Source organism: Leuresthes tenuis, unplaced genomic scaffold (genome assembly GCF_036924035.1).
Source record: "Leuresthes tenuis unplaced genomic scaffold, fLeuTen1.0.hap1 SCAF_14, whole genome shotgun sequence".
Classification (NCBI taxonomy): Eukaryota; Metazoa; Chordata; class Actinopteri; order Atheriniformes; family Atherinopsidae; genus Leuresthes; species Leuresthes tenuis.
In genome coordinates this window covers 16,555,926-16,580,506 of record NW_027325368.1, presented here as the reverse complement: position 1 = coordinate 16,580,506, position 24,581 = coordinate 16,555,926, and the positions used below count along the sequence as shown (strand labels likewise).

Here is a 24,581-nt window from a genome sequence, read left to right as displayed (position 1 = left end):
CAGCACATTATTTACTAAAATGCTAGTTAGAACACTGTTATTTTACTAATCAGTATATTCTGACGATATGATGACTTGCGTAATCTATTTCCTTCTTTCTGTCCTTGCAGAGGGGTTTTTCTTTTTTGGGATGCCACAACTGGTTTATGTTACACTCATACTTCCTGCTTGACCTAAATAGAAAGAGTTCAGGTGTTTCCAGATTTCTTGCTCTGTGGTTGGACAGTTCCTTTCCATGTGAAGTATTTAAATGTCTCTGCCAGAGGTAGACTTTGTCAGATGTGAGAATCCTGAAAACCTCTCAACGCTGAAGAAGATGGTTAAGCCTTTTGTGTGCGTCTCCGTCTCCATACTGCTGGTACTGCTGTTGGCTTTGAGTCACTCCAGTAAGTATGACTTCACTGAGGATTCCCTGCTTCATGATAGTGTTTTTGGGGATTATCGTTGACCTTTAAAAGCATTTATATACTTCAATGATGGGTTTTGTGAAATTAAAGTAGGTCATTGTATATATATATATATATAAGCAGTCTTTTAATTTAGATGTCTGTTATTCTTCAAAGGTTCCACGGGACCTTGCTGCACAGACTACTACAAAGATCCAATCGCAGTAAAATACATGAGACACTTCAAATTCCAAAATGGCACGGATTACTGCAACATCAAGGCAATAATGTAAGGAAGACTGATGAAAACCAAATAAACAGCCATCATCATGAAGTGCATGTTAAGCACCAGCTCTGTATTTGTACTAATGTCTAAACTTCTTTGCTTTTTTGATGACAGTTTCAAGTTGAGAAAAGGCAAAATTGTCTGTGCCAATCCTGACCAGCCGTGGGTGAAGAAGGCTATTGAAACAGTGCCCTAGTAAGATATTCTTTTACTTAACTCTTTTTTTTTTTAATATTGCCAGCACCAACACTTTATTTAATAATTTCCATTTTGTCTTTCTTAACAGTAAACCTTGAGCGGAGTCTGCATTCATGGAGACCACCAAGATATGGCGACACACACACCCCAAATTGAATGTATCACTTTAAACGATAATGTAATAATAATGTATTATTGTTTTTCATGATTCTTAAAATGTCTTGTTTTAAAGTCAATAAATGCATCATAATTTAAAAAAAAAAAAAAAACTTTGTCACATGGATTAATTCGTTTTCAAGGTGTTTTCAAAAACAGAACACACTACTTTCTATTCCAACCTCGAGCGAGAATTTTCACAGAGGTAAAAACATTACAAACTTTATTCAGGATGGGAAACTTTCAGAAAAAGGTTCAATCAAAGCTAATTCACAAAAGGGTGTTGGCATACACATCAACAGGTGTACTCCGTTGTTCCTGTTTAAGATTTGTCACCATAAATTGAAAGACATCATCAAAAAGTCATGAAGTAATGCATCAAAATGTGACTCTAATTCACTTACACGTGCCACACTCATGTAATCAGGGCAGATCAAAGTCAAATACTTATCATGTAATCAATGTAATCTGTAGTCAGTGTAATCTGATCATATGCCCTCTGCAGCAACCAAACCCGATCTGTTCTACTACACTGCATGAGTTACCATACAGTCAAACAGGACAACACGGTGTGTAATTCAGTGCGCTAACAGTGGGCGGCAGTGCCAAACAACACAGGAAGGATCCACTGTCTCAGTGACCCAAGCCAGCTGTCCAAGCGGAAGGCGCTTTACGTGCTCTTTCTCTCTGCAACATGACGTGTCTGGTTGGGACATAACTGTTACTCATAACAAAACGCGCCATGTCGATAAACAGCTGCTGCTGTAATAGTTCTGAAACCATGATAAGATAAAGAGATACGGAGATGCCCGCGTGCCTGGGAGTGTAGCGCAAGCTAGCTGAAGCTAACTGTGCTAGCATGCGTTATTTTGAATTTTGACAGCAGGGGAGGGGGGGGAAGATGCTTGACAGAGAAGAAAGGTAAGACAGAGGAAAATGTACGAGAGCCACGCTGTTACCAGCCCCGTCAATGTGGAAGCAAATACAGCTTACAGCTTTTCGTTTACATGCACATTAGTTTAATGCTCAGCATGCGCTACCTCAGCCGTGTCCGTTCTCTTATGGAGACAGATGAATTTGTACAGTGAGACTCGAAAAGGGTTCAATTCTGCACGCGGCGGTTTTACTCGGAATATATTTGCACAAACCCACTAATGTAATGCCTTGTCACGCGTGTATAATGCAAGCAGTGTGTTCTGTTTAGGTGAGTACTGGATTGAATACGGTGAAGATGGTGTCGGCAGGCTGAAGTTCACCTGCTGACCCAGCAGGGATTCCAGGAGACATGAAAGAGGAGGGCAGGCCCGCGTGCTCGGGGGCAGCTCTGTTTGAGGATCCGGACTTCCCCTGTGAGGACACATCTCTGTTCTCTCACAGCTCCACGCCCATCGCCAGGCTGCAGGGAGACGTCACATGGGAGCGCCCGCAGGTTAGAGGGCCTGGGAAAACTGGAGATACCGCCGTAAATTCCTCGAATGCCTTGTGTTGGTGAACATGACTGTCCTGTCAAGCTGCCCTTAGGCTTTTGGGTCATAAAGTCACATCACCTGTCAAAGATCTGCTCAGCCAAAGAGGGATTTTCCCTGTGAGGTGGTTGACATAGTGATGAAAGGTTATGAAAAACAACACATGTAGAGGAGGAAGTAAAAAAATATTCTTCTCATCATTGTTGTTTATCTGTAAATGCTGTTTCAGCTGGTTGAAACTTGCTTGTGTTAAGTTAACGCACTCTGTTCTCTGTAGCCGTTTCCAGCGAGTTATTCTTTAAGACTTACTTCAACTTTCATTCACATCTCAAGGAGCTCTGCCAGTCGCCATCTCTGTTTCCTACCAACATCAACCTGGCCCATGCGAAACAAGGCCTGTTAGGAGATTGCTGGTTTCTGTGTGCATGCACCTTCCTGCTCAGGAATCAACACCTTTTAAACAAGGTACACAAGCAGCTGTATTATGATCCATCTAACGTACATTTAGGATCTGTTGCACTGCCCTGCTCACTGTGTCTTTGGATTCTGTGCAGGTGTTACCTCCAGGCCAGCCCCAGTGGGGGGACAGCAGGTACAGGGGCTCCTTTCATTTTCGCTTTTGGCAGCAGGGACACTGGACAGAAGTGACCATCGACGACCGGCTGCCCTGTATGACTTCCACACTCTGCTTCTCACGCTGCCACTCCCCCTCTGCTTTTTGGGTAGCCTTGCTGGAAAAGGCCTATGCCAAGTAAGAAGCGGGGGCTGTGGAGTTTCCCCCCGTCTTATCTCTGTTTAACCTAATGTACCATGAGTTTGATGCAGGACTTTTTTTCTTTTTCCCCTTCTACTTTTCATCTACTTTGTTGTGCATTCCCAGAAACAAGTTTAGCCAAGTTTGAAAATCCCATTCCCTGTCTATATGCTCCTCTCCAGACTTCATGGTTCGTATGAGCAACTGTGGGCAGGGCAGGTGTCTGAGGCCCTGGTGGACCTGACCGGCAGCCTGGCTGAGCGCTGGAGCCTGGGAGACCTGGGCTCAGAGGAGGAGCAGCCAGCAGAGCAGGACAGTGATCAGATGAGGAGGAAAAAGCTGAATCTGAACCTTCTGAACCCAGTGAAGGATGACTGTGCACTGAGCTGCTCCACTCACAGCACCCCCGGAGGTTAGAAAAGTCTTTCCCTGTGGATAATGCAGTAAGTGATCCCGCAGCAAATCTCCTGCTGACAGTCTTACTGATTTAGGTGTCAGTGAGCTGGGACAGTACCATGCTCTGACTGTGATGGAGTGGATGGACATAAAGAAGGTGTCAGGGAGTGAAGTGCGGCTGCTTAGGATCAGAAACCCCTGGGGACGATGCTGCTGGGGAGGTGCTTGGATACAAAGGTAGACACGTGTGACACGGTGCCGATTTCTTCTTATAGTGATGGGTAAACCCAAATATCCACTGTCTAATCTTGTGTACTGAGAAGTACTCAAACCCTGCTCCAAAAGTTTCCAGACATTGCTAAACTGTATCCTGATTCTGGGATTGTTCTTTAACTATTACAAGATTTCAAACTTAAACTAGTCCGTGCATTTAAAACTCGTCTCACACCAACTTCATCTTTATCTCATCAGCACATGTCTAAGTCTAATTTCTCATTTCTAAAACGCAGACGAAGGAGAAGGGGTCTCACATTAGCAAATACCTGACCTTTCTCTGCAAATAACCTTAAATACGCCAAGTCTCATGCACATTTTGGGCCTTTTTTGAGGCTGATTGGTCACCAGGCTTTTGATGGACTATCTTGACCACACAGATTATTAATCAAAGCTTACATCCATTTTATTTTGTCTCCACCTGCTGGCTGGAGTGATTTGATTTAGTTTTAAGTGAGCCACATGTTGTTGTTCAGACCTCTCCCCAACACTGCAGTTTGTTTATTTTGCAGTTCTAAAAAAAATGACAGCCCTTTGTTAACACTTAAATGCCATCTTTCTTTTATCGATCTCATTATATTAACCCATTATGACTTGTTTTTACCTGCGTCACATCTTTTTCGTGGTACACGGGCGATTCTTTCACATGTACTGATGCAGTCAAGGGAAAAAGAAGGGTTTGAGTTCTCAAATGGTTTTCTATTACGTCTGTCTTCTGAGACATGAAAGGTTTTAGTGGACAGTCCTACGGTTTCGTTTATATTTAAACAAAAACAGTGGCTCGTGCTTGTGGTACGCGTCGTAAGGCACACATTACTTTTTATCAGCTTTTTTGCCATAAATGTTCGCACCTCCGTAGATTGTGTGTGTTATCTTTCTGTCGCTCTCTGCAGCGGTGCAGGCTGGAGTTGTGTCGACCCCGTTTGTGCCTCAGATCTACAGTCCCGGGTCACCGAGGGGGAGTTTTGGCTGGATGAGGCTGAGTTTATGTCCCAGTTTGATGACGTCACAGTGGGATATCCGATCAGTAAAGAGGGACACCTGAAGAGCATTTATACAGGTTATTCTCTCTCTTTTTTTATCATGCTAAAGAGGTTTTCTTCCTTATGTGCCTGATTTTTGACCCACTCTGTGCCTCACAGGAAATCTTCTGACACACAACCATCAGCTGGCTGGTCGGTGGATAAAAGGGCACACTGCTGGCGGGAGCCGAAACAGCAGCAGCTACGGCAGCAATCCCAAGTTTTGGCTCAAAGTGCGTGAGAGCGGAGAGGTCCTGGTGTCCCTGCTGCAGCATCGAAAATGGAGAAACGCAGAGAAACGCGCACAAACACCACATGAAGACGGCAGGAACACAAAGCACCAGCACTACCAGGCTATCGCTCTTCACATGTGGAAGGTTTGGGCTTGCATTTGCAGATGTTTCTGTGTGTGGTTTTGTAGCAGTTCGGCTCACATGTAACTGTCATCAGGTGGAAAAGAAGCGTTTTAATCTGAGCCGGACGTTGAACAAACCACCTTGTACTTCTACTCACTGCCACGCCTATGAGAGAGAGGTGATCCTCCACGGGCACCTGGAACCTGGACACTACCTTCTCATCCCCAGCACCTACCAGCCAGGAGCCGAGGCCCGCTTTCTCATCAGGGTCTTTTCCTCCTCCTCCACATCCCTCAGGTAAGACTGACACATCAAGAATAGTCAACTATTGTGTGTGTTAGTGTTTTTTGTCTTTTCCAGCGTTGCATTGTGTTGCAGAAGATGGGTTTTCTCTGTGTGACACTTTTGTCTGATTGTCATCCTCAGTGCCCTGAAAACCCCAGCACCCTCACTGCCGTTGAGAACAGAGGGCGAATGGGAGACCAGTCACTTCCGGGGCTCGTGGGAAGAGGGCAGGACGGCCGGAGGAAGCAGAAACTTCCCGTCTCACTGGCAGAACCCCCGCTTCCCTTTTACAGTGTGTGACGAACCAGAGGCGACAGAGGCTGTTAATGTCAGCGTCACCCTGCGCCAGAGCTGCCCTGACAGTGACCTGCACCCTATCGGCTTCCATATTTACAAGGTCCGTCTGCAGGAAAACGAGAGTGTTAGTGTCAGGAAAAGTTGTAGCGTGTAATTCACTCTGTGATTAGTCACGTATTGTCACTTTTAATTTAGAAAATATAGCTTCTGAGTTGAAAAGGTCATGAGTCATCTCTGTGAAAGGGACACATTTAGCATGTGTGTGTACATTTGGTTTGTTTGTGGATTAGAAAGCTCAAAATGTATGTGTTTGTCTGTTCACTGCCCTTTGGACTCAGCAGAAACTAACCGAATTTTAAAAAAAAAAACAAATAGTGCATGGATAGTTAAACTGCCCCAGAATTTTACAAGAAAATAAGGATTAAACCATTCAAATAATCAGTATTAAAGTTTGATGATTGTTTGATGAAGGCTTTGAAAGAATGGAGTCATTTTAAACTCAAGCTACTGCAGTATGAGTCACTCAGGGTGGTTTTTAAATGTAGTTATTGGATTTTAACAATGTACCCAGGTCTCAGCGGGGGACTGTGAGCAGAATATAGCCAGGGATGAGGATCCTGTGGCCAGTTGCGTCCCCCACTGTTACACGCGGGATGTCAGTCTGGACTGCTCTCTTCCTCCTGGTTACTACACCATTGTACCGTCCACTTATCAGCCTGACTGCTCTGCAAACTTCACCCTCAGCCTGGCTCGCAGAATACACCGGTTAGCTCTCATTTTCTGAGGCTCCTTGTGTCATAATCAACCACTAAATCAGAGGTGGTAGCTTGGATTGCGCCTCTTGTTGCATAATTCAGCTAACGTTAGCTGATTTGTGTCTCTTTCAGGAAAGTGGTGAAAAGTCAGGAAAGGCTCGGCAGAGCCATTCAAGAGGTGGGTTGATTAATTTTTAGCATTAACTCAACATACAATATAATTTCCCCTTTTTGACCTGAAACAGGTTTTGAATGTGAAGAATATCTTTTTTTTTTTACATTCATTTTCATTATTTGGCTTTTGTACCAAGCTATCCATCAATGTGAATGCATAATGTCTGGCAGTGACTGACAGGTGTTATAATCCATAAATCATAACATAATCTACTAAATCATTTTTAGTTGCCACACTTGTAATACCTTAGATTGTTATCTAAAATCCAGATGATCCCATTTCCATCTCAGCACCACCCCTCACACTATCCTTTTCACAATCAGCAAATCGAACGCTGACAGAACGAGGCCTCGGGGCCTTTGGAACTCGGGACAGTGCATAGTTCATATTTACATTTTCAGGTTTGATGATTGTCGTCAGAAGATGGCAGCACTGAATAATCCCTTTCTTGTTGTGTCTGTCACTGGGGCGGCAGGTCTCTCACATCTCTGTGATGCAAAACTAGTTCTCCGGGACTGTTGGTGCTCCACTGACGTCAGCTCACCTCCTTGTGCCTCTTGGCCCATGATGAAACGACCAGTTCGGCCATTCACCCTCACTACAGAAGCCATGGCTGTTTGTGTGTGTGCCATGTATCTACCATGAGTGGCTGTGAAGGCAGGGAGACAAACTGCTGAGGCTCAGAGTTTCTGTGGAGCTACACACTCATCGGCGATTAGAACATCACAAGGTGTCGGTGGGCTGGGCTGCTAATGAAGTATGACGGGACTGGCTGGTGTAAACAAACAGCCGCCACTGAAGAAGGCCGCCGCTGCTCTTGCTCATTCACTCACTGGTGCGCCTGCCGGCCCAGAACAAAGAGTTCTCTCATGAAGGTCCTCACAGAGACTGGGGGGGGCAAGGGGTGAGGGGATGGTCTGCATCGGCAGAGCCAACCAAACCACACCATGCCATACCATCCCAGAGCTTTCCACCCATCCCTCACCCCATACTCTATGCTTCATATGTAGCTTGCATTGTTTGTTTCAGTACACACATGCAGGGATGTCACAGTCCCAGCCCATAGCTCTGTCAAACACTAATGTCAAGCTGAAACCAAAAGAAGTCCACTTTGTTCCCAACTCCATCCTCACCCTTATGCTCCCCTTTTGTCCCCTAGACTTCGACTACAGCTCTGTTTGGACCCGAACAGAAACAGCGTTTGAAGTTGCCGCCAGAACAGATGACAAGCGAAGAGATGAAATGAGGAAAGCAGGACATCAGAGGAAGCCGGTTCCTAAGAAGAAACCGCCAGTCCTCTTTGTGTTGACGCTGCACATGTGCGGTGGGGTGTGTCTGCCAGCTCGCACCCATGTCTGTGAACTGAAGTCACTGGGTTTCTGATCACTTTCTGGTGCCAGGGTTACCAGACTTTTAGAAAGCTATGATTAACTGATCAGCGTGGTACTGTGTTGTATATTTATTATGCTGGAAGTTATGATATGTGATGAATAAAGTTGTCAAACATAACCTGATGTTGATTATAGCTCTGATGTTGGTATGTCTTTACATGTACAATATGTGTTATACATGTATAATTCCGGCGAGCATAAATGAATATATGCGAAGGATGGCGCTTGTGTCACCCCTGACCTCTCCAGCTCATCAGACGGCATGCGCGTCCACGTGTCACTACTGCTCGTCGCCGTTCCTGCGGAATACAGGAGGCTGTGATCGCACTCCGAAAGACTCTCATTTAGAAGATAATGAACAACAAATTTGACGCGTGAGTACAAGTTTTGATGGAGTATGTTTCGGTGAGTTGGCTCTCTGTCGCCTCTGCTAATGCACCGGGGAGCTAAAAGTTGATAAAAGCTATGCTTCGTATTAAATGAGAGGTGTGTCAGCTTTATAACATGGTGCTGCATGCTTTCTGTTCGCTTATGAATCCGCATGAGATGGAGGCCCACACACGCGGCTGCATTTAAAACGTGGTGATGCAATATTAAAAAGTAGATGGTAGCTTATATTGAGAAATGGGATATGTTGTTAGCATTAGCTTAGCCTGGCGGAAGATGGGCAGGCCTCGAATCACCGGTGTGGTAGTACTTGACAGGCGGGAAACGGTGCGTGCAGGCTCGGCTTAAACAGGACTCAAATTACCCTTCAGTACAAATGAATAAGCAAGTGCTGTTTTTTGACGGAATGGTAGTTTCTGTTAAACGACCGGAGTAGTTTAACTAGATATATGTGCTTGTGCTTTACGGTTAGTTTTAATTTTTGGAGGCCAAATGGAAAAATAGTAACCAGTTTATCAGGCTCGGCTAGCTTCGCTTGAAGTTGTAAAATATAGAAGCCTACAACGAATCCTCCACTATACGAGAGTAGAGGTAATGTTTAGGTTTTTCTGTTTTTTTTAAATTTATTTGTACTTTTATAATGTTTCGAACAAAAACGTGCTTACTCTGGTGAGGGGAAAATGGACATGAAAATGAAGACTAATCTGTAAGTGTAGCAACAGTGTTCAACCGCTTCTCCAGTAAGTGCTGCTTCTGCAGCGACCATAAAGTGTCTCCCAAGACCCCTAAAACACTTCTATTAAAGCAGGATGTATGTCTGTTGACTGTGAGCTGCGTTTATGCCATGCCAATATCCTAACGCACTAATGCGAACATGTCCCAATGTTTCCATCAAATCCAGGTTGAAAGACGATGACAGTGGAGATCACGACCAGGACCAGGGCTCACCGAAAGACAGTGAAAAGGAAAAAAACGAAGAAGACGACAGGGAACAGAATACTATCAAGAAAAGAGTGAGGCTCCTGAATCATTGAAGAAGTTTTATTGTCATTCCAAAAATTGTCCCATGTGCTCAAAGCCACAAATAAGCTTCTTCCTGGTTCTTGGCAGATGGTGGTTCCGGGCGCAGGAGAGCACCCTCTTCAGTACAACTACACCTTCTGGTACTCCAGGCGCACCCCAGGGAGACCAGCCAGCACTCAGAGCTATGAGCAGAACATCAAACAGATTGGCAGCTTCGCTTCGGTGTGTGTGTCCCCTTGTGAACTCATTATAAGACACTGTTGGCTTTTGTGCATCACCTCAGCTACATGCCGTCAGCACATTCAAGCTCTGCTGCCTCATTCTGTCTCAGGTAACCAAGGCCAATGTTAATATTTCTTCTTCTTCTCAAGGTGGAGCAGTTCTGGCGTTTCTATAGTCACATGATCCGGCCTGGCGACCTGACAGGTCATAGTGACTTCCACCTCTTCAAAGAAGGAATTAAACCCATGTGGGAGGTTTGTACATTTGTTGTTTTATATATATATATATATATATATATATATATATATATTTTTTGTGCTAAAATCATGAAAGTGCATTTAGGCTCCATCAGTGATGAACCTGCTTGGGAACTGTGCATGTGTTTAGGATGATGCCAATAAGATGGGTGGGAAGTGGATCATTCGTTTAAGGAAAGGCCTGGCATCTCGGTGCTGGGAGAACCTGATCCTGGCCATGCTGGGGGAGCAGTTCATGGTGGGAGAAGAGATCTGCGGCGCCGTCGTGTCCGTACGCTTCCAGGTAAAGCCCACTAAGAGACTCGCACCCGTTGAACGTAACGGCGTGATCTCACCGCACTCACATGGGCCGTTTCTTTGTGCTTCTTTGACGTCAGGAGGACATCATCTCCATCTGGAACAAAACGGCCAGTGACCAAGCGACCACAGCCCGCATCAGAGACACGCTGCGTAGAGTCCTCAACCTGCCGCCCAACACCATCATGGAGTACAAGACGCATACAGACAGCATTAAGTATGTATGTCTCCGCGCTTTATTATTTTTTTCTTCTACTCTTCTCTGTCTGTACACTTTCATAAACGTGCATGCCCTTAAACTTTTTCTCACCAGTGAGGCATTGGAAATGTCACGTTTGTTTCAAAGAGCACAGTTTTAGTAAAGCAGCGCTCATTTCTCACATTTTAAAATGAGAGAAACAACATTTGTAATCGTTAATGGAAGTGACTTTTCAGTAATTCTCCATCCATCTTTGGTAATGATGGTAATTGCATTAATTTAATCCAATGCTCACAGGTATTAGAAATAGCTGTGATGTTTTCATTGCTTTCATTTGGTGTTGTATTTATAGGAAATGTTATCTAAAACAGATTCATTATGTTTGTCTTGGATAAAAATGTTTTGTGTTCTCTGAATTTCGTGTGTTGTAATCGACTAAGAATGTTGAAATCTTGGCTCGGAAAAGATTTTATTGAATTTATTTCTTATCACATTAGCAACAAAGTGCATTTGTCCCTGTTAGTGATGGGCGAGACCGTGTGTTGTGATACAACTTGGTCCACTTTTAAAGAATAATATCACAATGAATCCGGACATTGGAAAACAAGTGAATGAATTGTCGAGTATCGCAGCCCGACGTGTTGAACGTGCTTTTGGAATCAACTGATGCGGCTGTGATTCTCTCAATGAAAATGCATAAAAAGCTAAAGAGTGTTTTACTGTGAATGATGATGCACTGTGTGCTCCTCTGTTTACAGAGCCTGGGAAGACTTCCATGGTCTGGTGAATGCTAGTGGTGGACGTTAGCCCCTCGCACCGAGATGCTCTGAGAAGAGTAAGAACGAATGCCTCACTAGTTTTTGTAAACCAAGATGATTTTATCTGATGCACTTAAGTGTTCCGGTGCTGCGATTTAGAGCCAACACAGGTGTTTTTTTTTGTTTTTTTTTTAATTTTTAAAAACAATACAAATTAGATGGCAAATGAGGAAAATGATAGCAGGAAAATGAGGGGAACAACGAGTTTATGTTCTTCCTTCTTTTATTTTTTTAAAATTCTTGAATTAAGCAGAATAAATACTGTGCTTGCTCTTTAATTTTGAAAGTTTTGGTCAAAATATTTTAGATTATCTGGTTGATCTTCGTCACCCGACTCGAGTTGTTATTCGCTCTGGATTAGCAAAGGGTTGGTGCTAAAGTAGCACCAATCATTCGGGACGGCAACCAGAGCTTCGTCGGCCAAAACAGATAGAACTGGTTCTGTTAGACTCTGGCTCTAAACCAGCACTGGAACCACTCTGGTGGAAGCCCCCCCCACCCCCTTTTGTCTCATCCTAATTTTGTGTGTGTTTGTGCTATTTAGGTGTGTGTGTGTATATGTAACGTGTTGGGGGGTGGACGAGTCCATGGAAGGATACCTCTGCAAGGATTGGCACTGTGTGACATGAAGACGGAGCAAAAGTCAGGAACAGAGGCCCGAAGACCATTCCCTTTGTCTGTTAAATTGGAAACGAATAGAAAACCTGCCAGCAGACGAATAAACCAAGCTGAAGAGGGAGAAACACTTTTAACCAACTGTTGGAAAGCAAAGCCTCCCTATTTTTCTTCTTTTTTGTTTTTTTTTTTAAATGCAAGTTCTATCATCTGTTAACTTGCCACCAGAGGGAGGCTGTGTGACTGTTGTATGCTGATCAGGTCATTTGCTGTCGACAAGGTGTGCTTGACAAAAGACAACAAAATCAGTCTAATGTAAAGCTTAGATATGGTTTTATTGCTTAACGTGACATCACATCTACTGTTAAAATAAGTCTGTGTTAATCAGTTTTATTGGGACTCAAACAGGGTTGCAGGTTGACAATATTTTATTACAGTGCTGTATTTTAATTGCAGTTCCTCTGGTCATTTTGAGCTACAACAGATATTGTGTATGATATATTTGTAAATACAGTTCACTTCACGATCACGTGATTGAATCGGCAACGATTCTGACTTGGAAGTTGAATTCCAAAGGATGAGGACCATTGTGTGTAAGGCAGAGGGTTGTATGATCTCCACCTTGAGAATGAACTGCCAAGCTGCCTAAATCACTGTGCCTGGCCTCGATCCCGGCTTCTGTCAGTTCTATCTGTACTTCATCTCTAAAGAGTCCACAGGAAGGACTTTGCTTTAAGGCCATCAGCAGGAAATGTGAGCGTCCTAAAAAAAAAACAACCAATCTGTTATTTTTTCCTTTTTGTATTAGTGGAAATGAAATTGGACCCAGGATGAGGGTCCGGTACAGATTTTTATCCTGGGCAGCATTTTTTTTCTTCTTTTTTTTTTTTTTTTTTCCTTGGAAGAAAAGCGCTTTTGTGGATAAACTTTTGCTGCCCAAATCTGGTCGTGTGATGTTGGAAGCAGGTGTTTCTGTCAGGAGTGAAGAAACACTGTGTTGGATGTACACCTGATGGATTATAGCAATAAATGTTGAATATGCATCTGCTGCTAAAGCTGGTTCAGTGTCACTACGTTTTGTTAATGGATGCTGGAGCACTGACGTCTGTCGAGGAAAAACGAGGCTCTGCTTCACTTTTAGTTTCCCATGGTGCACCTTTTGTAAGCGACAGGAACCCGGTGCACGTGGTGCGGTCTCTTGCTCCGTATGCCGGCTGAGCTGAATGGTGTTATTAATGAAAGGCCTTTGTTCTGATCAGCTCATCTCAAAGAACATGTGATTCTGCAGAGAAATGAGAGGGGGGGGAAAGGTGAGGTGCTTTCATTGTGTTGGAGTACTAAATCCTACGTAATATTTTAAAAGATTTATATTTTTTGCAACTACTTGCTTTGCAGAAACATTTTAAAGTGTAGGGTTTAGTACTATTTTCTAACTTTAGGGGTTCCTTGATGGAGCATTACACTCTACTGTGTATGTAATTATCAAAGTATACTCTATGAAGTACAATTTTAATGCATGAAACTACCTTTGTACCAAGTCTTAAAATTAGGTAAGTATAACATCAGATGAACAACACATGGCATGCTACAGAAGATAATTTATTTAACAACACTTAAGCCAAAATGAAAAGTCAGTGTTTAACACAATCCTAAGGCAGGGAAGTAATTTAAGGTCAGTTGTTACTGTCCATTGATCTAGGAAGGGTTATAAGACCATTTCTATCATTCTATAGTGAGAAAAATGATTCACAAATGGAAAACATTCAAGACGGTTGTCAAATCTTCAGGAGTGGACGTCCCAAGGTCAGACTCGTCAATACTCAAGAGAGATGGCAAAACCCTATTCCAAGCGTTTAGTTTCAGGCCTGACATGGCAGCACGGTTTAGTTGCACCTGGAAAAACCACCAGACTTCTGGAGCAATGTCCTTTGGACAGATGACACCAAAATGGAGATGTTTGGTCACAATGCACAGCACCAAATTTGAAGAAAACCAAATCAAATTTGAGGCCAGTCGACAGAAAAACAGTACTTAGTTTTTCCACAGATTGCAGATTGGCTTAGTTTTTTGTTAAATAAATAATCACACAGTGTATCTGTGACACGTGTTGGTTAGGTTGTGATTTCCTAATTTAAGAACCAGTTTCATGTGATTTTTATCACATACATAAGGTACAACAGGACAATTCTAATGCATTTAATCATATTGGATCCTAATAACATATCATCCCACACAAAAGGGAAGAGAAGTGTAAATGCTTACCAATAAGAAAGTGGCTGCAAGAAGCAGGAGTTTGGTGTGTGAGTCCAAACTCAATGGCACTAGAGGATAGAAACAGATCCACAAATGCCAGAATTACTGGCTTTAAATGAAAGAGTACACAAGCCTGCATGTAATCCATAGATCACCATTCACTAAAAAGACAAGAGACACATTAAAGGAAATTTTCTTAATAAGGTGTTGCTTGACTTGATTATAAAAATCTGTGCAACTCTTCTTGAAATATCTCGCAATGGAATAAAATTGATCACTCAAATCACTTTGTATTGCTTTCTGGTGACCTCTCTCTCTCTCTTCTAAGAAGAAATTCATTTGGCTTACCTAGGTGTGTTTTAGAAATGAGACAGCCTGATGCTAGTCTTGTGTCTCTCAAAAGACAGATTTGCCACTTCACGAGCAACTGGAAGTAACATATCTTGATATATACTCACCCTCCAACCCAAAAAATTCATGGTCCATGTTACGCTCATCATTGAAGCCAGGCCATTTCTTCCATATTGTGCCTATTTGCTCACCAACATTGGAGACAATCTGAAGTACAATTTAAAACAATGGGGAACGAGAATCAATGATACATAGTGTGTTATGCTGATGTATTGAAGTTATATAAAGTTACATGAAGTTATATAAACCTGGAAGTGCTGGTTGGTGAGGCAGCGGCTTGGGCAGCAGGAGCCCTGGATCCTGATTGTAGATTCTCCATCTGAATTGCACACCTCAAGGAGGGGGGTGAACATGCTCCACCTGAAAACACACTCGGCAAACACAGCAATAAGAAGCCTCACGTTGAGCAGTAGTTGCCACTGTGGTGCAGCCCAGCCTTGATGCTTGGTTGACCACGTTTTCAGTTGTCATGATCCTGTGGCGCAGAACCACAATTTGCTCAGTGTCAGAAGAGCTCAGATCGGGGCAATTCAATTCAATTCAATTTTATTTATATAGCGCCAGATTACAACAGCACACTTTATTTTAGCACAACTGAGAGAATATTTATACCGTGTCGATTTCTGGTCACTAAAACCTTTTCCGGGTGGCTGCTTATTGGACACAACCTCAATGAGTGTTACTTCTGGAAAACTCTAAACTCGTCACACAAAAGCAGTCCTGCTCACCCTGGAGTCAGATTTCTAGCAAATGAAGAAAGAAGGATGCCACATTCCTTCCTTGCAAGCCCAAAGCATCCATGTTGATGTATTTCCATGCAGACAGCTGTTTTGTGCATTAACCCTCCCAGGTTTAGACTACACCCCGGCTGTGTGGAACATTTAAGGCCCTCACTGCTATTTGCAGAAAGGCCAGGGAATCTAGGGTGACTCTGGGTCGCCAGGCACTGGGGTAACATGGAAACTGCCCCATATGATGAGTTGTTCAGTCTGAAGAGTCGAGTATTACTTTTACAGGAACAGTATTGTGATAACACAACCTAATTCCGAAAAAGGGTCACACAACTCATTGTTAAATTAGTTGGAATTGAGGCATATTTATCACTGTGCTGCTTCACCTTTTCTTGACTAAGCGCACAGCCATGCTGTTGTAAGAGTGTTTTCTGGAATTGTCTTGCTGAAATAAGCAAAGCCTTCACTGAAAAAAGTGCCTGGGTGGTAGCATATGTTGCGACCTGAATACCATGTTTATTCTCTAAACCTTCATGTGTGCAAGTTACCTATGTCACGAGCACTAATATACTTCTATACGATCAAATTGGCTGGTTGATAAAAAACTCGATGTTCCCTCTGTTGTTCAGGCTGGAGATTGAGGCATTTTGTCAAATTCACACCACAAGACAGTTTTGGTTTTAGTCTCAGCACATTTTAAATAAACTCAGGCCAAAAGAAGACAGCAGAAATTTTAGGTCTTATTTCTAAACGTTTGTCGTCTTATTTTAACTCGCCTTGGTTTATTCCACAGATTTAAGCATATTTGGCAGAGCCTTTAAAAACTAAACTCTTATAATATTTGGCATATATTCTAAGTGTAACTTTATTATGGCCATGACTCATTAATTCGGTCTTTTCACCTCAGACCTTTAAAACTGAGCTGAGCCTCATTAGCAAACTACACACACACACGTCATCAGTGTTTGGTGCCAGCTTTAGACTCACTATAAAAGCTCTAAAACAAAATGGACAAAAGTCTTCCATGTTCAAAAAGTAACATGATATTAGAATAATAGAATTTTTTTTTATGGAGACAAGAGCAACAGAGCAATGTTTAGACTGACTCACCTCTGACACACAGCGCCAATGAGATTCTTTTGAGGTGAGTAGGCTCTAATCTCCATCAGGCAGCAGCCGAGGCAGCAGGCATCCACCCTGAAAGGCCTCTTGAAGTAAAAGACCGGGCGGCCTTGACAGTCAAAGCCCTGCAGGGAACAGGCCCGAGCTGGACCGCAACACTGAAGGCACACACAAGAGCTCTCTGACAGCAGGGGGAGATTAAAGAAATGGTGAGTATACACTGAAATGCATCACAAATCCCTGTTAATGAGACGTTCTCAGTGACGACACGTAGCTGAACACTTTGAGTACCTTCCACGGCTACAAACAGCTGAGGATTCCTGCCTTCTGTGGTGATGCTGTAGATCCTCCTGGAAACACATTGTGGACCTGCGATGAGAAAGAAGTGTTTACTTAAAACAGCCAAGTTACTTCTTTTACACTCAGAAATACACAAAGTAATCCCACTTAATTCACCTTGCAGCTCTGGTCTGGCAGTGATATGAATCTGACTGACTGTTTCCAGTACAGTCAGAAAGTTCAGTCCCGCTTCACCTCCCAGCTTCTGCACCTCCACCTCCGGCCTCTTCGGTGCCCCTGGTGGTTGCACGCAGCTGTTCTCCATCCCCCTCTGAGGAGTCAGATCTGACAGCTGTCCCTCAGATTCCCTATCCGTTGGCTCTTGGCGGGATTTGGGTCTGGCTAAGTGAGTCTGGCACTCACAAGAAGGTTCACAGTGGTTTTGGAAAGCTTTGAAGATCATCTGGATGTGCCCTTCTCGCTCAAGTGGACCAAAGGGAAGAGGCTGATGGGTCACTGCCGACATGGTGCTCAGCTAAAAACGGCATACATGGTAAATACTTCAAATCAGATGCAAGTGTTGATTTCTAAGAAATGTTTCTGAAGAATATTTTTAGGTTCTGGAGGAGGAGCAGCTGAGCTGAGTCGCTGAGGAATTTTTCAGTTAATTTACGTTGGAGCAGAAAATGCTGGACTGTAAACTTGAAAATGATTCAACAGAGTCTTTAGATTTTCAAAGAATAACCAACAGTTAAGCGTAAGTCCCGAGAATAGAAATTACTTTTTCACGACTACAACTTACTTTTTAGATACTGGGTTAGTTCCTCAGGTTGTGATGGAAAGTTTCGGGAAAACAACTCTCCTGCTTGTGACACGGTGTTTCTTACAAGTGGCTCTAGTCAGCTCCCTGGCAGCAATATAAACATCAGTCTCACCATAGCAGCCTGCCTGAGCCCCTTTTCATTCACATCACACACCAACAGTCCTGTTTCATAACATGGTCGGTGTCCATATAAGCAGTAGAAGCAGAAGTTTGACTTTAAAGTACATCCCACAAATCAAATAATTCAAGTTGAACATTTACAATCTTCCTGCCGCGTTTACTGTGATTTATTTGACATAAAAGTAAGAAAAGATTAGAAAGACAAACAAAAACAGAAAAGGTCTTGCTTCCTACCATTAGTGGCAAACCTCCAGTCACCTCGAGACTTTGACCATCTAACTGTGAGAGACCAGGCAAACATTCCCGATCAGGAAGGGTTAAGCCTCCTTACCACCTGTGTGTGTGACTATTCACGTAGCAATGTTTGGCTTTGTGAGTGTGTGTTTCTGGATGTCTCACGCCAGCTCTCTCTGTCTCACCCCGACTCCGTTTCCATCCCAACCAGCCGGATCTGCCTTTTGTTGTGCTAGAAAGGCACCACTCAGCCATGTAATTGAAATCCTGCTTCCAGAGGTGGGGGGGCTGTGTGGCTGCGTTTGTATTTTGGTGGGAGGCCGGAGGTCTCTGCTCTCTAATGGCATCGAAGATGGTGTCAAACACAGGATGATTAAAAAAAAACAAAAAACTGTGGCATGGCCATGATGTCATAACTTTACACTGTGCATTTATTGATAAACGTTTTTATTTAGAGCATCTGGTTTTACACGTATCCTCACACTTATTAATAAAATCATCAAATGAAACATTTTGCAGCTAACGCTGAGATGAAATGATTTCTCCTGATTTTGATTTTGACAAAAATGTTCAATCTCACATGTCATTTACACCTCATACCATGCATCCACACTACAGTACAGCAGATCCTTTATCACCAAGAGCACGCAACTTCACCACTGACAGGCCACAGGCCCACAACTGACAGCTCTGTCAGGTTTCCAGTTTGGAGTTACGTATGTAAACAGACAGTTTCCTCCCGGCTCACCTCAGGAAATCAGCACATATTGCATTCTACACCAGTGTGTTGTTTAATGGAGGGAGATACTTCTTTGGATCATTGAGGAAAGGGGAGGAGGGCGGCTGGTTGAAATGACCCATTAGGAAGATCCCAATAGTGCCGATGAAGAAGACTGATGCCATGACAATAAAGCAGACTCTGTCGATCACCCGGGCAACCAAGAACCATTCTTCATTCTCCTAGGGTTAAGTAAAAATGACAGATTAAGGGCTGATTGCATTATGTGCTAATCGCTCATTAGCATAATAACCCCTCAAGCATCATAAACAGATGAAGAACAAAATGGGCGTATATGTGTAAGAGCTTACATTTTGGAAGTTGTTTTGCTGTCTTGCAGTCTCTGCTATGTGCTTGCAGGAGGCCACGCACTGCTTCAGCTCTGGAGAAGCGTGTGCCAGACTGGTATAAAGATTCTCAGCCGAACCTCCTCTTATTCCATCATCTGGGTACATAATATATCAAATCCTAATATTAGATTCATGACAGAAGGCAAACACCCTTTCATACACAGCTTGTAGAAACTTACGCAGCTTCTCTAACGCTGACTTCACCAATCCGCTTCTGTCCTTGAGTCTGGAAAACATGAGCTCAGATCGAGCAGTTTTCATCAGATATTCTTCTGCCTTGGTGATGAGAGTCAGGGAGCTGCGGCGTCGGCTGGGAACTCCGTCATCAGACAGAGAGTCTGAGGTTTTGTCATTGTCTGGTGTCCAAGGTTGCATCTGCATCCGCAGTAGCTGAGGTAGGCTGTTCAGGAGGATCTGAGGATGACACGAGGTTGGAGGTAAATTTGAAGAGAAACAGACTCATTAATCTTTATGCAGCTGCTGTAGAAGATCCGGACACAGTCTCACCTTTCGGACATTGTCTGTCATTACGTGGGTGTTTGGGGTTCTCAGGGATACGTTGAGGACTATCACACAGTTCATCACAACCATGGTGGTCACTGACATCACAAACATCAGATACCTGCAGTGAAATGTTCTCACATCATCCCTCTCTCTGCGCTGTTATGGATCAGGACATGTCAGGCTGAAACTCTGACCAACATAAACTTACTTTTCAATAAGAGGCACTGCTTTTGAAGTCTCTGGAACCTTCTTAGCGATCAGGAGGAGAAACACAGTCTGTCCCAAAAGGGTGGCAATTGACATGGTGCACTTCTGACCACCGGCTGCAAAACTCAAACCAATATAAAGTCAGAGTGGTGAGGTTTTAGGCTAATATAAACACACAGGTAAATGCTAGCTTCAATTGGTTTGTTACAGTCTCAAACGGACCACCTCTCTTTTAACATGGTCACAAGTGAATACAAATCCTGGGGCAATATGAAATTGAAGTGACAAAGGTCAAACAACACAAGATGAGACATTTAAATATACAAAAAGAGGGAAACCTTTGGCAGGTAAGTAGTAAACCAGCAAGCCGAGGGAGGAGAAGAGCACACAGGGAGCAATAATGTTGATGATGTAGAAGAGGGGCTTTCTCTGGATGACAAGGAAGAAAACTACTTCCTGGTACTCCAGGTCATCTTTGGTGTACTGAGTGTTGATCACTTTCTTGGCTGGTCTGTGTTTGATGATCCACTCTCCATTCTCTTAACACAACAGAGTCAAAGTCTTTCATTTGTTTTAGATGAAGAAGAACATCTTATTGCTTTACATAAAGCCCAGAAGTGCTTGTGTTTTGTACAATTATTCAAAATCCGTTCTTCAAAATTTTCCATACCTGTGAAAGCCTCTGGATCAATATCCACCCACTCCAGCGTGTGGTTGTCCTCCTGCTTGAGAACTAACTCAATCTCATTGGCGCTGTAAGTACGGGAGCTGAACACAGAGAAGACATGCAGTCTGTGTCCACGACAAAAACAACCATCAATTCTACTTTACAAGACAGAATGCTGAAAAGGGACCATGAATGTAGAAACTTACTCTGAACTCTGCAGATTTTAGTGATGCACAAAGATGCCTAACCAGTGACCGTGTAAGTTTTTTGCTCTTATGTCCAGTTGTGTCTTGGACAATCCAAAGGACCATAGAAATTAAACACGCCATCAAAACAATTGTGGAACCTTAATTCTAATTCTAGACTTACTAGTTAATTAAATGGTTAAAAAACAGTCCTTTGAAAACTTGCCTTAAACCTTTTTGGAAACCCGATTTAAGTCATCACGTGAAACGACAACAGCCATGTTTAATTATGTATAACTATGGGATGTAAACTCACAATTTATCAGAAAACATTCAATGTAGTCATGTGTTCTCAGAGCAACATGTGAAGATATTCATTTCAAAATGAGATCTCCCATTTTCTATTTTAAAGAAGGCTCACATACTCACCGGAAGACCATGGTGCAGTTTTGCCAGTCAAAGGGAAAGTAGTTCACCGTGATGGCACATGCACTGCGGTAGATGGCAGGAGGCAGCCAGTACACACAGCCGTTAGGGGAAACCAGCGCATTGCAGTAAAGTGCCACCTCAAATTGTCCATCCACACTGCAGACCAGAAGAAAGAAGAAGAATGAGGCTGGTTCAAGCTGTTCCACACATACAAAGCAAAAATGATTCTTGATCATTTTGTGTGCAAACATCATGTCAATACACAGTTACACAGTTTTGAAGATCAGCGCCTCCTCTGATATAGTCCAGCCTGCCAACTAAAAATGTGTACAACCTTAAAAAGTTGCCCGAATGCTTAAGGCGCAAAGTTTGGAGGTTTATTTTGTTATTCTTCTTCTATGAATAGCTTTATTTTCTCAATGTAATTTCTGCTCTGCCATTTTAGGAAGCAGTTTTTCAACCAGCGAGGTGGCTGTAGCTCAGGAGGAAAAGCATTCATCTACCAGTCGCAACATGGGTAGTTCAAGTCCAGAGGGCAAGGATTGAGAAAGTTATTGTTCTGTTAAGAATTTAAACGATAGCTACTGTAGGTCATATCCTAACCTGCTTAAACTAATGCACTTAATTGGTTTGGTGTGACTTAAGAAAACTCAACCCAATAGTGAGATTTAATTTTAAAGAAATGTGAGGTCATCAGCTTTGGCAACCCGTATCCTAACTGCTGTGCCTGATTATTATTAGAATTTTTTTTTTTTTATTTACCACCACGAGAGTGTAGAATGTAAACAAACACAGGATGCTGTGTTTTGTAAATCTCATTAACCAATATTTAATTCAAAATAGAGCATAGAATTATATAGAATATTCAAAATGAGACATTTTACTATTTAATAAAAAGAAAATTTGTTAATGTTGAATCTAACGAGTCCTCATTTAACATTTTGTAGCATCCCCCTTTGCTGCAACAATGGTGTGTAAACATTTGGAAACTAAGGGGACTAGCAGCTGGACCTTTGGGGGAGAAATTTTTTCTGATTCTTGTCTGATAGGATTCTCGCTGCTTTGGTGCAGACAAGCCAGCAGCATTTCTGGATCATGTTCACATGGCTTCTACTTTGCATGATACAACTTTAACCTGCATTTGTGTATGGTGCCACTTTCAGCAGTTCTGTGTTGACGGTGGTCTATGTTGTAATGAGAGTAAAACATTAGTTTTGTGAGATTTTAAAATAATTGCATTTAATTTTTTATTAACGTTTAAAGAATATATATATATGAATAGAACTAGTAGACAAGCTGGCCATTTTATCAAGCAAATGAAAATGTTTTTTTAATCACCTGACATAGTCAGATAGGAAGGTAGATGCACTTACTTGTTCTCCAGTATGACATCAGGCAGCCAGATACTTTTGGAGGGGACACGTAGTTCAGATGTTATGTTCCCATATAGAGCTGATCTTGGTGGTTGGTCCCACCTGAGCCTGTAGTCACACCATTGCTGCATACACAAATTCAGTAGGTTTGACTTTTGACTGTCTAACTAATGGACCATCTTTGTAAAGATCCAGCAGATGAAGTGTGAGCAAAGTTACCATTTCTATCCAGACGCTGGTCATCAGGGCCTCCTCCTTCTCATTCTAGTTAGTGACAAATTAACAAAGAATGTTAGCTTTAAGGCCTGTTAAACCACTGGCACTGCTGAAAGTATCACACTGAGAACTGCTCACCAGAGAAATGAGGTTGGTGAGTGTCATTTTGATGTAGACCTGGGTGATGTCTCCACTCTTCTCCGTGGGCTGGACGTTCTTGTTGTAGCCCTTCATCAAATCCTTAAAAAGTTCTCCCTCGAGGTTGACCGCTGACACTTTGGTTAAAATACAAATAACAGAGCAAGAAAATATGAACGGCTCACAGGGTCACAGCAAAGATTTAAAAGAGATGTAGCTCAGTAGATTTTACATGTTTTTTGGCACATTTTGCAGAGTAAAACTCTTTGCAAACCACAGTCAAAACTCCAGGATTCCAGTTGTATACTTAAGAGCTTTATTAGACCAAAAGAGACCTCCAAACGATTTATCATGAAGCATCTATTTGACCTTACATCTGACTTTTGACCTCTTCATAACATAAGCTTGGATTAAAAACTGGAAAAATGAGGTAAGAAAAAAGTTAGGATCAAAATTTCCATCAAGTGCCCTCCTCCGGTGTCTTTTTTGTACATTCTTAATATACAAAAAATAGGATATCTTCAGAGTAAAAAAAGTGTTTTTTTTTCTTTCAAGTTCAATTTGCTCAGCCCAGTTTAAACAAATGCAGGGTAACACAAATCTGAAAGAAACTTCAGAGCCTGTTAGCTAAACCAAGAAGAACCCTTTTGTCAAACTTAATTAGTTAAAAGTGTTTGGTTCAAAAAGTAATTCAAAACTCCTTGTGTTGAATATCATGAAACAGCCAACATAAGACAGTCACACAGGTATTATTTCAAGTAGTAAAATGCCTTCTGTCTGTAGCAGAACACACTATATACCAATATAGTATGAGTGTGCAGCTCATTCGACACAATTCAGAGATCAAAAAGGTGTTTTAATAAAACAGTTGATCCTTGTTGTATCCCTAGCCTTTAGTTTCGAAATGTGCCACAAAGCTTAATGAATTGTGAAGAATTATGAAAAAAGTCATGCTTTTTAAAATTAGGTGCCTACTTCAAGAATGTTGTGCCCTTGTTTAAACATGATCTCCACTGAAGAAAAATCTAATTCCATACTGAATCCAAATGTGAGGTGAGTCCCTACCTGTGGCAGAAATCACGAGCACTCTCACAAAGAGCAGCAGAGGGCATCGGGATCCAGAATCCATCAGTGTGTGTGTGCGCAGCACAGTCTGAGACAAAGTCGTGATCACAAATCTGATACACAAGGACACTACTTGGTGGAGCTGCCGGTCCTTGGCTTATTTATGTGCGTGTGTCTCCATGCGAGTGTTTCCCAGCAGAAGTCAGTTCTCGGGCTGATGGGCACATTGGGTTGTAAAGGAGGGTTCGGAAGGGGGTGGGGGAGTTTAAGATAGTTAGGGTTAAATCCAAAAGTGTTTTTCCAGTCATGGCCGGCTGTCACAACACATGCACAGAGGACATAACATGCACATGGTTTGGGCGCTGTACTCTGTACATGGCTGCCCTCCAGTGTTGCACAAGTTGTATTGTACTTCTGTTTAGGGCACCTGGCTATTGTCATTTAGTGGTTGATGTGAGCAATGGAATATGGGGTCTTTGAGTGCAACTTTAGCTCAGCAACCATCTATAAAAAGCCCGTCAACAGCTTTTCCAGCAGAAATCATGGCTATTTGTGTTCTTTATGATAAAAGGATCAGAAAAAAAACAGATAAAACAAAGGCAGAGACATTGTGTGTGCGTGGGTGTGTGTGTGTGTGTGCGTGTGTTAGACATAACATTAAAAACAAGGCAACACAGTGGTC

General features: G+C 42.7%; 5 protein-coding genes across 11 annotated transcripts; 3 read left to right on the top strand and 2 right to left on the bottom strand.

Moving 5' to 3' along the window:
* The first annotated feature begins 278 nt into the window (after positions 1–278).
* On the top strand, positions 279–1,048 carry ccl20a.4 (chemokine (C-C motif) ligand 20a, duplicate 4). Its single transcript, XM_072363931.1, has 4 exons — positions 279–386; positions 564–675; positions 787–867; positions 959–1,048. Exons 1-4 carry the CDS (start codon positions 317–319, stop codon positions 966–968), a joined length of 273 nt encoding a protein of 90 aa, XP_072220032.1. The 5' UTR covers positions 279–316; the 3' UTR covers positions 969–1,048.
* Positions 1,049–1,642: 594 nt separating this feature from the next.
* capn10 (calpain 10) lies at positions 1,643–8,314 on the top strand. Of its 3 annotated transcripts, XM_072363572.1 has the most exons (13): positions 1,643–1,947; positions 2,231–2,455; positions 2,826–2,957; positions 3,047–3,243; positions 3,429–3,658; positions 3,738–3,879; positions 4,809–4,975; positions 5,058–5,314; positions 5,388–5,590; positions 5,720–5,975; positions 6,447–6,640; positions 6,763–6,808; positions 7,965–8,314. In XM_072363572.1, the coding sequence occupies exons 2-13, from the start codon at positions 2,312–2,314 to the stop codon at positions 8,049–8,051; spliced, it is 2,055 nt and encodes a 684-aa protein (XP_072219673.1). In that variant the 5' UTR covers positions 1,643–1,947; positions 2,231–2,311; the 3' UTR covers positions 8,052–8,314. The 3 variants fall into 3 exon arrangements, with proteins under 3 accessions (XP_072219673.1, XP_072219672.1, XP_072219674.1); XM_072363571.1 differs by having other exon boundaries at positions 1,643–2,455; XM_072363573.1 differs by having other exon boundaries at positions 1,643–2,455; positions 7,281–8,050.
* A 132-nt stretch (positions 8,315–8,446) lies between these two features.
* On the top strand, positions 8,447–13,069 carry eif4e2 (eukaryotic translation initiation factor 4E family member 2). 3 transcript variants are annotated; one of them, XM_072363677.1, is made up of 8 exons: positions 8,447–8,570; positions 9,485–9,596; positions 9,673–9,828; positions 9,978–10,082; positions 10,216–10,368; positions 10,463–10,599; positions 11,340–11,416; positions 11,944–13,069. In XM_072363677.1, the coding sequence occupies exons 1-7, from the start codon at positions 8,551–8,553 to the stop codon at positions 11,386–11,388; spliced, it is 732 nt and encodes a 243-aa protein (XP_072219778.1). In that variant the 5' UTR covers positions 8,447–8,550; the 3' UTR covers positions 11,389–11,416; positions 11,944–13,069. The 3 variants fall into 3 exon arrangements, with proteins under 3 accessions (XP_072219778.1, XP_072219779.1, XP_072219780.1); XM_072363678.1 differs by having other exon boundaries at positions 10,463–10,603; XM_072363679.1 differs by having other exon boundaries at positions 8,448–8,570; positions 9,694–9,828.
* LOC140268711 (phospholipid scramblase family member 5) lies at positions 12,457–18,170 on the bottom strand. Of its 3 annotated transcripts, none has more exons than XM_072363676.1 (8): positions 17,613–18,170; positions 16,988–17,345; positions 16,823–16,900; positions 16,520–16,712; positions 14,927–15,038; positions 14,726–14,825; positions 14,277–14,335; positions 12,457–13,296 (listed from the first exon to the last, which is right to left on the bottom strand). In XM_072363676.1, the coding sequence occupies exons 2-8, from the start codon at positions 17,334–17,336 to the stop codon at positions 13,270–13,272; spliced, it is 918 nt and encodes a 305-aa protein (XP_072219777.1). In that variant the 5' UTR covers positions 17,337–17,345; positions 17,613–18,170; the 3' UTR covers positions 12,457–13,269. The 3 variants fall into 3 exon arrangements, with proteins under 3 accessions (XP_072219777.1, XP_072219775.1, XP_072219776.1); XM_072363674.1 differs by lacking the exon at positions 12,457–13,296 and adding an exon at positions 13,687–13,940; XM_072363675.1 differs by lacking the exons at positions 12,457–13,296; positions 17,613–18,170 and adding an exon at positions 13,687–13,940 and having other exon boundaries at positions 16,988–17,586.
* Positions 18,171–18,594: 424 nt separating this feature from the next.
* Positions 18,595–24,081, bottom strand: chrng (cholinergic receptor, nicotinic, gamma). Its single transcript, XM_072363694.1, has 12 exons — positions 23,900–24,081; positions 22,835–22,971; positions 22,700–22,744; positions 22,481–22,605; positions 21,108–21,263; positions 20,497–20,594; positions 20,165–20,365; positions 19,828–19,942; positions 19,623–19,737; positions 19,295–19,529; positions 19,077–19,210; positions 18,595–18,947 (listed from the first exon to the last, which is right to left on the bottom strand). The coding sequence occupies exons 1-12, from the start codon at positions 23,961–23,963 to the stop codon at positions 18,762–18,764; spliced, it is 1,611 nt and encodes a 536-aa protein (XP_072219795.1). The 5' UTR covers positions 23,964–24,081; the 3' UTR covers positions 18,595–18,761.
* Positions 24,082–24,581: the final 500 nt, after the last annotated feature.

Bases quoted from the DNA above. Each gene is read 5' to 3' on its own strand.
- eif4e2 (XM_072363677.1), top strand. From the start codon at position 8,551: ATGAACAACAAATTTGACGC. The intron at 9,597-9,672 runs GTGAGGCTCCTG...GCCACAAATAAG, and splicing joins AGAATACTATCAAGAAAAGA to CTTCTTCCTGGTTCTTGGCA. The intron at 10,600-11,339 runs GTATGTATGTCT...CTCTGTTTACAG, and splicing joins ACGCATACAGACAGCATTAA to AGCCTGGGAAGACTTCCATG.
- chrng (XM_072363694.1), bottom strand. From the start codon at position 23,963: ATGGATTCTGGATCCCGATGCCCTCTGCTGCTCTTTGTGAGAGTGCTC. The intron at 20,595-21,107 runs GTGAGTATGTGA...CTCTGTGTTCAG, and splicing joins AACTGCACCATGGTCTTCCG to CTCCCGTACTTACAGCGCCA. The intron at 19,530-19,622 runs GTGAGACTGTGT...TGTCATCCTCAG, and splicing joins TGACAGACAATGTCCGAAAG to ATCCTCCTGAACAGCCTACC.
- capn10 (XM_072363572.1), top strand. From the start codon at position 2,312: ATGAAAGAGGAGGGCAGGCCCGCGTGCTCGGGGGCAGCTCTGTTTGAG. The intron at 3,659-3,737 runs GTTAGAAAAGTC...TTACTGATTTAG, and splicing joins CACTCACAGCACCCCCGGAG to GTGTCAGTGAGCTGGGACAG. The intron at 6,641-6,762 runs GTTAGCTCTCAT...TGTCTCTTTCAG, and splicing joins CTGGCTCGCAGAATACACCG to GAAAGTGGTGAAAAGTCAGG.
- LOC140268711 (XM_072363674.1), bottom strand. From the start codon at position 17,336: ATGTCGGCAGTGACCCATCAGCCTCTTCCCTTTGGTCCACTTGAGCGA. The intron at 16,901-16,987 runs GTGAATTAAGTG...TTCTCATCGCAG, and splicing joins TGCCAGACCAGAGCTGCAAG to GTCCACAATGTGTTTCCAGG. The intron at 14,336-14,725 runs GTGAGTATATAT...TCTATCCTCTAG, and splicing joins TGAATTTTTTGGGTTGGAGG to TGCCATTGAGTTTGGACTCA.
- ccl20a.4 (XM_072363931.1), top strand. From the start codon at position 317: ATGGTTAAGCCTTTTGTGTGCGTCTCCGTCTCCATACTGCTGGTACTG. The intron at 387-563 runs GTAAGTATGACT...TATTCTTCAAAG, and splicing joins GTTGGCTTTGAGTCACTCCA to GTTCCACGGGACCTTGCTGC. The intron at 676-786 runs GTAAGGAAGACT...TTTTGATGACAG, and splicing joins TGCAACATCAAGGCAATAAT to TTTCAAGTTGAGAAAAGGCA.